Source organism: Stegastes partitus, unplaced genomic scaffold (assembly GCF_000690725.1).
Source record: "Stegastes partitus isolate 25-593 unplaced genomic scaffold, Stegastes_partitus-1.0.2 Scaffold714, whole genome shotgun sequence".
In the NCBI taxonomy this organism is placed as follows: domain Eukaryota; kingdom Metazoa; phylum Chordata; class Actinopteri; family Pomacentridae; genus Stegastes; species Stegastes partitus.
Window position 1 is genome coordinate 252,794 of NW_007578445.1, and position 12,669 is coordinate 265,462.

The following is a 12,669-nucleotide window of genomic DNA, read 5'->3' on the forward strand; positions in this document are numbered from 1 at the left end:
AATCCCTCAGCTGGACCCCACAGCAAACAACTTCAAACAGATGCTGCATGGTGACATTTGTTTTATTATTTTTTTCTCTTGTTCAAACCCAACTTTCAATTTCTCATGAAAAGCGACAGCTCTGAGCTCTCAGGACCATTCTGTGTCGTGTGTGATGTACTTATCTCTTAAGGGAATGTGTTATTATGCTCATCTGATTAAATATGCAAGATTAATAACATTACTTTGTTCTTTCCGAAGCAGATGTTCTTTTTACTCCCGTCGTTGCTCTCCTGTTGCATCTCGGTGTTGTGTGTCATTTTAATGCTTAAAATTGCAATAAGACGAACCTGTTTGGTTTCTTTGAAGTGTCTCTTCACCAGGTAATCATGTAATTTAACGTGAGCTGCAAACACTGAGGGCCTTGCTCTGTAATAACCCCATTTAGTGCTTCAGGCTGATGAAAGAAATCTATTTACATCAAAATCTATGTTCGACTTTAACTCCGATATTGAGCAGTAATTTGTTGTTCAGTGCAGTACAAAAAAAAAACAAAAAAAAAAAAGCTGCCACTTAGTGCGGTCCTTTTCAGCGGTGAGTGATATGACACCTGTCTGTCCCTGGGGGGAATAGAGGCTCATATGCTGGAGGCGTTAGATTCTCCAGCAACGCAAACCACAGCTGCATAATAACATCTTCAAAGAGGCTATGAACACTTTGACAGTATGGAGACAGAGACGGAGATTGATGGCCGTTCTTTATCCCCCCCCATTTAGGTTGGACCCTGTTAGTGTGATTGATGGGCATGGATCAGTGACAGCTGCTAACTAACAGTTGGGTTGGACAAAATAAGAAAAAACCAGGAATATCATAGATGGTTCTTTGGAAATACAAGATGTCATTGATGTTGAAGGCAGACTGTTATAAGAAGTTTTTGATATTCTTGACCAGGTAAACTTGACTGAGCGGTATTGTGGGTTTTTTGCAAGCTTTTACAAAATAGTGACCATGAACATATTTTGTTACAATAAATAAGGATTAAAACAATCTGTAAGTATCCAAAATACCACAATATAAGCCTGGGACTTGTACGAATTATCCAGGGATTACAATTGATCATGTTCTTCTCTTTAACTTAAACCAAACTAGAACTATAATAACAAGTCAGTTTACTGAAACTTAATCATCATGATTTCAATCAGCAACAATTTCAAACATTCTCTGGTCCCAGCTTCTCCGGTGTGAGGATTTACTGCATCTATGCGTCATGTATCGTACTAAACTGAATATGTTTTGGATTTTGAGCCATCAAAAGATGTCTTTATGACCTGTACTTCAGTAGCTCACATGGTAGTTTCAGCATGATGTGCATTACCACAGCACTCTATGAGCACAACACTCTTCCTTTTCTTGACTGCTCTAAGGCTAACATCGCTGCAAAACAACATTTCTGCACATGTTTTAGCTTAAATGCCTATCAGGGAAGGGCAGGATTGGACCCCTTTGAGGTGCTGGAAGGTTTTTTGAAAACATCTGTGCACCAAGTGTTGAGCTTGAATGATTGCAACTTAAAGGTAAAGTGAGTCACTCTCAACTAATGCAGTTTTCTATTGAATTCTATGAATACCTACTCACATTCCACTAGCTGTGTTTGATGTTTGTACGTCATCCTGGCTCTGTCAATAGGACACAAACAGAGTGGCTGGGACCAATCGGCAGAATACTCTTCCTTTGTGTCTGTAGCATGTTTGTACTCTTGTACAGGATGAGGAAAAGGAGGATGGAGGGAAGGATGATGTTGATACCCATGTCAAATTTTGATTTATATTTGATTTATAGTAAGTTTATATTTGACTAATAGGGTACCTCTGGGTAGAAATGACTGTTAACAGAAGAGTATTACACTTGGATGTCACTTATTAGCCGTCCCCTGCCTTGTGCTGCCACCATGCTCAGCTGTCGCTTAGTGATGGACCCTAATCACAAGCTTGCTAAACTCTTCGGTTTTGGCCATGACTTGCATTTGTCTAAATGACTGAAGAACTACTGCATCAGCGGTTCTCTTTTTATAGTGTATGAGAATGCTGTAGAACGTAGGGGGGGAAAAAAGAGGGTAATTTTTTAAAATGGTATCGAGGCTGCATTTTCCAAAAAACATTTGCAGCAATTTCAAGATGTATGAATAATTTTTGACATTATATTTTCGAGAAAAAAAAATGTTTAATACAATTTTTTATTGTTTTTTGTCTAGTGTTTATGCCATTTCCAGCCAGAAGAAACCTATTAGTCCAATTAAAAGTCAGTATAAATCAAAAGTTGGCATTGGTTTTAAGAAGCTCAACTGTTTGAGCTGGCGACCCATGTATAGGAGCTATCGTCCCCGACGCAGCGGTCATGGGTTCGAATCCCACTCATGGCTCTTTGCTGAAAGTCCTTCCCCCATTCTTCTCCTCCACTTCCCTGTCTCTCTCTCTCTCTCGACTGTCCGATCCAATAAAGGCAAAAAGGCCAAAAAAATAAAAAAGAAGAAGAAGAATTCTTGGCTTATCTGTATCTAAATATGCTAATTAGCTAAATATCAACAATCAAAGAGAGGCTGACAAAGTGGGAGAAATGAAACTGAATTAGTGAGTAGAGATATTTCTATTACAAGATGGCCTGATTCTCTTGTAGCACTGATTGAATAAGTGCCTTAGAAATGTACATGATTCTGATTCAATCCACACACCAGTCAAACGTGGAGCCATTTTTGGATTTTGCCAACAGAGACAGCAACAAATTTAAATAAACATCATTAAAAACCATAAGGCACTATTTGGGAATTTACCGTGCAAAGTCATTGAGCGTTTACTGAATTTTACAGCAGATTTATCATCAGGGCCAAAGATGAAACATCCAGCGCACGGTCGTATATTTTTCTTAAGGCAACTATGTTTTGGAGTCTCTCTAAATGTAAGGGATGAGCTGCCACTAATTACATTTCTTTGGATGCTGAGTATTGTAGGGGATTAGATCATCGTTTACCTCAAGCAATTTCTATTTTTTTATAGTAGAATATTAGTATTTTTGAAATGTCACCTTGTTATTTATAATGAAGGCAGCAGGAAAAAAAAAACACAGCATGACTTAGATGTGGTTGAAACAAACATTTTAACCAAAAAAACAAAAAACAGAACACATGTTGGAAAAAATAGTAAAACCTCACAGTTGGTGCAGTAGTAAAAATAAAAAAAAACAGAAGAGGGAGCAGAGAGAGTAGCAGCTCAGTGGGGAAAAAAGGAGTGTGTCAGTGGGTGAGTGGTGGAGATTAAAGGAAGGTACAATGGAAATGAGTGGCTGCTGTGACAATGACCTGTCAGCAGCAGTATCGTCAGTGTCGCTTAAAAGAGCATAGAACATTAAGCAGGAACTGGAGAGGACCAGCTGCTGTGCACATGCAGACACACAACACACACACACACACACACACACACACATGAAAACACATACAAAACAAGGTGCACACATTTCTCCCAAAACCAGCTTGAGTTTCCTCCTGGGAATAAAAAAACAACAACAACAAAAAACACACAGCACAACATGAAACCTTTGTCGTTGCTGCCATACCAGAATTGAAGATTCACACCTGACTGCATTAAGAATCTTCTCAACCTGGGCCAAACTGAGAGTCGAGGGGTTAGGAACTAAACATGAGCGGTTAGATTCCCACCTATCCCTAGTCCCAAAAAAAAAACTGCATTCTCGGTTACCTTTTGAGGGAATCGTATTTGGTTCCACATCACATTTGATTGTGAAGTGTTAGAAATGTGTTTCTGTTTTTACCCTTTGAGGAGGATGGTGCCAATGTGGGCCGAACTACATTTACTAGTTTTAGAGAAATATGGGGTCAAAATTCTGTGTTGCTAAAAAAAAATTTGTGGTTGTCAGAAGAGTAATTATATGCATCCAAAGATGTTTCAACACTGTCCACACTCAACACTTTGTGATGACTTATTTAAGTTTGACTTTTGCCTTACCTGTTGCTGAGTGCCAAAGTGGGCCATACCACATTTTCTACTTTTTGAGAAAAAACTGGTTTGTCTTGCTAAACATCACTGAAGAGTTTACATGGGTCATCATAAGGAACTAGAGATACTTTTGTGGACCATGGGGTAGAAATAGATGCTTGGTGGTGGTTGTTAATGAAGTTTTTATTTTACCTTACCGTACCTACGAGTTGAGTTTTCACAGGGCTTGAGGTTGCGCTGTCCGCCATCTTGAATCGCAAACATGTGCACCTACCTGTGCCTGCGATATAATAGTCAACAATTCCTGTGGCTTGGCCCAGTTAGCCACTACATTTTCATGCCAGAACCATTATGGGCCAACCTTCAAAGTCGCATTATGACATTACTAGTGGGCTGTTGGTTGGACCACTTTGCCACCAACTAGTAGACCATAAACACTTATCAAAAAAAAACATAAAACTCAACTTTGGATTTGTTGTGGTTTGGCCCCTTTTCACTGAACCCTTCCTTTGTTGTATTGTCACTCCCTTTCAGCCAACCAATATTCTATTAGATGGGGAGGGGAAGCTTCCGACATGCTGTAAAAAGCGTTTATTTTAACGCCAGCTGTGATAATTCGCTAAACTTTACCAAGTAGTTTTGGTGCCTAAACCGAGTTAAACAACAACTTAAAAACCACAAGTAAACAATGAGTGAAAACAAAGGTTAGGTCTAAAAGTAAAGGTTCCACATGAGACACGAAGGCAGGTCTGGCTGTTGACTTTTGCCTCCATCCTCTCCTCCTACCTCTTTACATGACTCGTTGTAGCTCTTTTCAATCTGAAAGTGTTTCGCATTATGTCACGGTCTTGCCGTTTAGTACAAAATATGTTTGTTTCATACCAAAATTCCATTTCTTTCAAAAGGTAAGTGACACTGAAGTTCATTTGTGTAGAAATATCATTTTTAGAAAACAGAGTTGCATTCCTCTGCTGTCTTTCCAAAGTGTTTGCTAGTGGCACCAGCATTTCTCTGCTGGAACTTAATCAGACTTTTACTGATTTTGCTCTTCATCACTCCATCAGTATTGCTGGAAATTTGCTGTGTAACTATGGTGTATTTACTCATCATATACTAACCAATATACAGTTGGAAGAAAATGAAGCAGGGAGGCAGTATTTCCAGATTTCTGCCTACTTCTTTAAGTGTGTCAGTAAAAACAGCTTCACTGCTCCTTGGCATGGTTTCCCTTTGTTTCTGGATTTCTACTGGAGGGATGAACACCCTTCTTCAAAAAGATTTCCCGTCATTTAGTGTCTGATGGTGGAGGAGAGGGGTTGCCTTTGCATGACCTGGTGGCTCTATAGGCCATGGCATATGATTCATGTTATTTTCATGCTCATCAAACCAATGGGTGACCTATTGTGCATGGGGAAAGGTTTCGTCAAAGGGTAAAGTTGATTATTCTATATTTACAGTACACTTGATTTGTAGTGACTCTTCCTACTAAGGCTGAATATATGGTTGTCTGAAGACGCGTCCTCCGCCTCTACTGTCTGCTCCGCAAAGGTTGCTGCAACTGAAGCCAGGAAGATTTCATTTTTCCCCGTATTGTAACAATCCATGAAATGAATTTAACTGCCATGTGAGGCTCGCTGAGACACTAAAACGAGTCTCGTGAGTAATACCTGGCAGGTGTGTGGGTATTTAGTGCTCCCTTGCTAACCCTGGACTCTGTATTGGAAGAAAAACTTTGAGCTCAGTGGACTTGCAAAACATTCCCAAACCTCCAGCTCACATTTCCAGCTGTGCTACAGGTGAGCAGCTGTTGCTGGAAAACCCTTATTTGAGCCAAAAAATAAAAACTAAATCAGACGATACAACTGTTTTTCTTGCTGATGTTTTACCTTTTGAAAAGGTCAGGCAGGTAGCAGCATCAGGGATGTTACTGAGAGTTATGTTTAAAGTACGTGATACAGTTTCTTTAGCATTGCCAAAGTTAGAGGAACAAAAGAACCTCTTTAAATCAGTTGATTTAAAAAACTCGGAGTGCGCCCCCAGCCTTCGGCTAGCTGTGCCAAACGGCAAACACTGAACCGCTCACAGCTCATGTTTTATTCAAACTCAGTTGAAGGTTTTTCAGTGCACATACTTTCGACTGGCCCCGTGGCAGTCCAGACAGCTCCAGAGGATTGAGACGGATAATGAAGGGGACCCACCGCGTACCCAAAGGGTGCTTTTTTCCCCATAATAGCGCAACAGTATGTCTGTAATAGGCCAGTGGGAAGTTAATTAGAACCCGTGTGCATTGTTATCAAAGGTAATGACAGGCAGTGGATTGTGATGGAGGGGTCCCTTGTGCTCCCGAAGTCTACAGCTGCAGGGCCATCTGATCTCGTACTCTCTTACCGTTCGTGTCGTCTTTCCAGTCGTTCTTTTATCGCTCATTCTGTCCTTACTTCATCGTTATCTCTGTCTTCTATCCATGGTTAAGGGCACCTTGGTGTAGGCTATTAATACTGCATTTAGCGTGTGTGAGAGAGTGAAATGAATAAGTACAATTGAAATTACATAGATTTTTTTCTCCTGCTCTACAAATCACATATCTGTGTTCTCCTGTTGAGGAAAAAAAACTATGAATCTATGACATCTGGTGACTCTGAAGGCCACAGTATGAGATATATATAATTTTCATCAAAGCGTTCATCGACCCGTCGTGCCCTATGGGTGTAGGCATTGTTGTTCTGGAAGAGATCTCAGCCATTGGCCTAGAAATGATTTATTATAAGACACAAGTGATCAGTGAGAGTTACTTTGCATTGATTTGTAGTGACACTTCATTTTGTTGCATGGTTGGAGAACTTGTTTCTATACATTTAATTACATTGCTTGATTTTAAAGCTTTAAGTAGTAATGTTGTCATTCTGTAACCACCTAGTTTAGATTATCTTCTAAAGCACCCTCCCTATCTAACTTAAGCTCATTTCAGAGCTGCACTGATTAACATTACTCTGATGGCAACTGAGCATGTCAGCTTCATGTCTGAATGACCGTCTGAGTCAATCTTACTGGGTCGGACGTGGAAACATTTCCTTATCAACATGGTACAAGCCACCGCCACATTCACAGAAGGACAAGAATAATTTGAGTTGGGTTAAGTGATTTAGGGAAGAATTATTCCACATTTAGTCTACAGTATTGGTCTAAAAGCATCACAGAGGGCACAAAAGACACAAAACAGAAAGAAAACACATTTCTCATTCAGTTTGCACAACTACTTCACATCCAGGTAACAGGAAAGGTTAATGTGACTTACCAGTACCAATACGTGTAATTCAGGTTTTTGACAGAAGGTTAACAGGAGCTGAAGTTTGGTTTGTTGCTTTCCATTGTTTGTCGGAGGAGATCCTCTCCTTTCTCCTGACTTTATTAAATACCTTCAGCATCAGAAAGCAACTGCATCTACATGAGCGTCTCCAAGGAGAGAGAGCTGAGCGCATTTATCCACAAGCAAAAGCAGTAGCTTCATTAATTACTTAAGATTGCAAATTGTCCCTGAAGTGGAAACAGGTTCAATCAGGGTCTAACGTCAGGCAACACTGTACTTTTCTTCACATCAGACAGGTGAGCTGTCACACACACAGTCACAGTTTATCAACTGCAATTAAATCATTTCCTACAGCTGCTGTCCTCAGGTTCTCTCAGTGAAGGAGTTGGTGGATTGTCATGGACAGAACTTTCAGAGTTTATAAAAATCATAAATAAACTCATTGATTTGGGCAGTTTGATAATCTTGCTATTGGCATAATTATTAATCTTTTGCTAAATAGTGTGTTGTTATCCATTATACCATTACATGTATGACAAATATTGTGTGCATACCAGGATTCTCTCCATCACTGTGGTGGGTTTATTTGAATAAAGCTATAGAGAACACAAACCTAAAAGTGAGCAATGTCTTTAATGACAGAATGTTGTCACTTTGATAGATTGATGACGACACTAATGTCATGTATCTGAAAAGAGCTTTTAAAACATCAACATATGATCATGGGGTATTTTAGCATATTGCAAGCAAACAAACAAGCATTGATTGGGAAAATGTTGTTTTATTCATTTAACCCTATTCAAGACTTTCATGTTGTCATACGTAGAAGGTCTTTTGGGGTCCATTGGACTACAAGAAAAAATATGTGCAAAATATTTGTTGGTATCCATCATAGACTTTTACACTATCTTTTAAAAACATGTTGACAAGTTGACATACTTTTGGTTCCATATGCATGACAAATGTCCCTCTTTTAATATTGAATAAAAAATCTTCAAAGTAAAAAAAACAATACCTGTCACCTAAACCAAATGGCCTGGGGTCCAAAAGACCCTAAAAGTCCTGAACAAGGTTAAAAGTACCAGCAAATGACACTTAGACACTTAGACGTCCATTTAGATGCCTGCATGGTGCTTTTCAATACCAATGCTAACAGAACACCACCCATCCATGTCTAGTAAATTACAGCACAAGTGTTTAGTCTGTTTGTCTGGAAGCATCTTAATGCTCATTAAAGGTGCAATATGCAAGATTTTAAACAGGAATACAAGCCTAATATAGTAGCACCAGCTGTTGGCTATGGAATTATCAAGTGAAGTAATGGCGTCCTTAGCAGAGTGAAGTCTCAGTCCCTCTGTCTGTGTTTCAAAGTTTCTCTGTTTCTATTTTTTAACAGCCAGTTCAGTCACACAAGCACTTTAATGCATGTGGACCCTCCCATTGAAACTGTTGACCCATTCTGGGCTGCTAAACAGACTGAGACAGCCCCCAGTATTGCACTGGCAAAGCCAAAATGCAAACATTCAGTTCTTGCTCATAAAAAAATAAACATTTAAAAAATAAGTATTTCTATTTGATTTACCTAATTTATGTACATTCGTTTAATTTCAGCTCATTGAGTATTTGTGAGTCTGTTTCCATACACCCGTGGGTGGACGAGGTCTGAACTCGAGCAGATTCAGTCCATTCACGCATCTGTTCTGGTCCAATGAACTGTTGAAACCGACACATATGGAGTGGAATAGGCATGAGCTGATATCAGGAGAGACAAGTGAAGTAAAGTTTATTATCCGTTTATTTTACAATGCAGGAATGGGCTAATGGTTGTGGCTGGATTATTTTTTTGTTGCCATGTACACAACCTTTCTGGTTATAAGTGAAACTGAGTGAATCAGTGGCCTTTTCAGGACGATTTTTGCTGAACCCTTTACCTGTGTGTTAGTGATAAAATGTGATAATGTGTGTACTCATGCAAACATGCTAACAGCAACAAGTTCATATGCCATGTCTGCAAACTTAAAGGATGGAACTACAAAACTTGAAATAAGCTCTTGGCTAAGAAAAGTGTTTGTTAAATGAAGGATTATCAGCGCTTTGGGACTTGATCATTTGGTCACATGTAATTCCAGATGATGATGACTAAACCACTGCGCAAACAACTTGAGGGCACAACGTACTCCTTGATGCTCGCTCTTATCTTGTTTTTAATGCTAGGCGTGAAAAACGAGCGAACGGAAAATTAGCATGTTTTAGCATTGTAGAAACCTACATGTTAATGGCATGACAGGACGTGACTGCTCGTCAGTGTTTGAAGTAGGCGTAAGAACGTATGTCTGATTTATTTGGTTTGAAATGCAAAGCAGCCTGTAGATCTGACTTCACGTACGCGCAAACACACATACTTCTCAAACACACAAATACACTCATAGATACATTGCACTCTGTGACCTTTTCAGTTTCAGTTTGGATGGTGAGCACTTTAAGTATACGTGACAGGCATAACGAATGAGACAAATGGGACATCAGAGGAGACTGATGCTGCTCAGGGAGTGCAGAGTATGCACAGAAAGAATAAGGACAGCCTCTAGACACAGCAGTCACAATCATAGAAGTCCCTCATAGTACAGCTCTGTGCCGTTCTAACTTAGCAATTGCAGTTGTAGAAAGAAGTATATGAAAATGTACAATAACCGTAGAATCTCAAGCAGACAATTCCCAGCACCTCACGGTAAACACAAAATCTAATTCCTTGTCGGTATTAGATCAGGAGTTCAGCAAATATGTTTCATTCTGCAGTCTACATTCCACAAGGTCTGCCCGCGCACATAAACTGAATTCCTCTCATGCCTCCGAAACAGCTCTGACCCATCATGGCCTGGACTCTACAGGACTCTGAAGGTGTCCTATCAGACCAAGATGTTAGCAGCAGATCCTTTAAATCCCGGATGTTGCCAGGTTTGGTCCCCGTGGATCAGACTTCCACCACAGACGCTAGATAGGATTGAGATCTGGGGACTTTAAAGGCCGAGTGAAAACCTTGAACCCTTCAAGGTGTCATTTCTATCATGTCTGTCATCTTCTTTAAACCATTCCTGAAGAATTTTTGTAGTGCGGCTGAGCACATTATCCTATCAAAGAGGCCCCTGCCATCAGGGAGCACTGCTGCCTTGCAATGTGTAGGTAGGTGGTACATGTCATGTTGTTAGGACTCAAGGTTTATTGCCCAGAGCATCACACTGCTGTCTCTCCTAGGACTACTTAAGATAACTTTTCTTTGATAACCACTGCACTCACGCTCAAGGCCTGCTGTTGTAGAGATGCTCAGACCAAATCGTCCTGCCATTACAATTTAGCCTTTGTCAGAGTCGTTCAGATCTTTACACTGCCCCATTTTTCCTGCTTCCAACACATCAACTTCAAGAACTGACTGTTCATTTACTGTCTAACATACCCCACCGCTTGACAGGTGCCATAGTAACTAGATAATCAATGTTGTTCACTTCACCTGTCAGTGGTTCTTATGCTGTGCCTTATCATTGGTATAGCAGGTTTCATCGGTAGAAACCTGACTTTAGACCACATAAAAGAATACGGTGTGTGCTTTGGACCTGAAACCCCCGCAGACTTTGTGCTGTGAGTACATCACAGTGTTCCGTCTGAGAAGACAAGCCTCGTGTTTTTCATTCTCAGTATGTGTTTCAGCCCACATCGATTTGTTCACTTATTGTGTTACAGTCCACAGTTTGCCAACAATTTCTTCTTTCATCCTTCCTCTCTCTTAAAGAGTTCTTTTTTTCTGATGTAACAGAGAGGCAAAAGCAGATAAACTAACAATTGTCTGTGTGTTTGTCTCTCTGCAGAGGGCTTGGCTGTAGGGGTCGGTTTCGGAGCCATAGGAAAGACTCCATCTGCTACCTTCGAGAGTGCCAGGTAAGACTAATATCAGGGCAGGCAAGCGTACACACAGAACACATCTGGATTTATCCAAAACACCATCTTTCTAAACTTTGAAGTGAGAAATGAATACCGGCAGACTTGTCTGTGGATTTTGTTATTGACTAAAAATTTCTATATATTTTAGCTCGAGACAAAATTATGGATTCCAGGACTGTCTCACCCGCAAGTATAAAAACATTTTAAATATGAATTTGAAATGGTTTGGTTTAGGTTCAGTGTAAAGATGGTTCTGATTGGTTTCGTGTGTTAAAGGTTACTGTAAGATTATGGTCAGTTTGTCCATCTGTGTCTATAACTGGGCTGTGTTGCATGCTGCTGACATCTAGTGGTAACATCGATGTACTGTAGGTACAGATTGAACTCCTTGCAGAGCTTTACAGCAACAGATCATGCACTCTCTATGGACGCATTTGATAAAAGAGAATGAGGAAAGCAGGGATAAATTATACTGAGACTACTTTTATAAACACAGGGTCTTGACATGTTATAGTAATTTGAAATGAATGGTTTTAGCAACAAACCTCGTCCAGTCCACCAGCTGCCTGACTGGAGGCAATGACTGCCTAATTTCCCATTATGCTGTTAGAAGGCAAATGATGAAGTGAGTGTGTTCACTATCGCCATGTTTGGCTTCCCTAATTGTGAAGAAATCTAATTAATCTGGTTTCTAAATAGGTCTGTTATCGCAGCGTTTTCTGACTCTTTATCAGGAAAGTCAGAGTAAGTTTATAAATTCTAGATCATCTCTGTTAATTAGCTTGCTGCTGTTGTTGGGATGATCTATCACTGTCAAGAAGTCCCCAAACTAACCCTTTGTTCTGTCACTTATTGCTTTTCGGCACCATGAAACCAGTAACTTGTTTGCCAAACAGTTTGAGATCCAAGAGGTTAAAATGTATTTTTTGTGATATGGAGGCGTTTTAATGGAAACTGATCGATAGCTGCTCTAATAATGATGGAAATGTTCAGGTTTCACAGGTGGCCACAAAATTGTCAGTCTGAGTGGCAAAAGAATATGATGAAGGCATTACTTACTGATTCCTGTACCTGCTTTTAGTGTATTTTATCTTTAAGCCTTTAATTGTTATGTTTTGTTTGTGTATTGATTTATTTATTTATTTTATTTCATTTTATTTTTTTAATGGATGTATTCCTTTTATTGTATTTTCTATTCTGTGCTGCCTCTTGGCCAGGTCGTTATTGGAAATGAGAATTTGTTCTCAGTTAACCCACCTGGTTAAATAAAGGAAAAATAAAAAAAATAAATAAAAGAGCTGGTGTTGTTCTGGTAAAACTGGAAGGTGGGCTAGAGTAAGATTATTAAGAAAGCAAACATGCAAGCAGCTCTTTAAAGCTGCGAACATCAATGTGCTAGCAATGACCAGACCTGCATGTTCAGCAGGTATAATATTTAAAGGT

At 39.7% G+C, this 12,669-nt stretch overlaps 1 protein-coding gene across 1 annotated transcript in view; it reads left to right on the forward strand.

Annotated features, from left to right (window-relative positions):
- Positions 1 to 12,669, forward strand: part of slc39a11 (solute carrier family 39, member 11) — a 177,168-nt gene that overhangs the window by 158,096 nt on the left and 6,403 nt on the right. Inside the window, exon 6 of the mRNA XM_008291075.1 lies at positions 11,154 to 11,223. Coding sequence (XP_008289297.1) covers positions 11,154 to 11,223 — 70 coding nt within the window. The remainder of the gene's footprint in view (positions 1 to 11,153; positions 11,224 to 12,669) is intronic.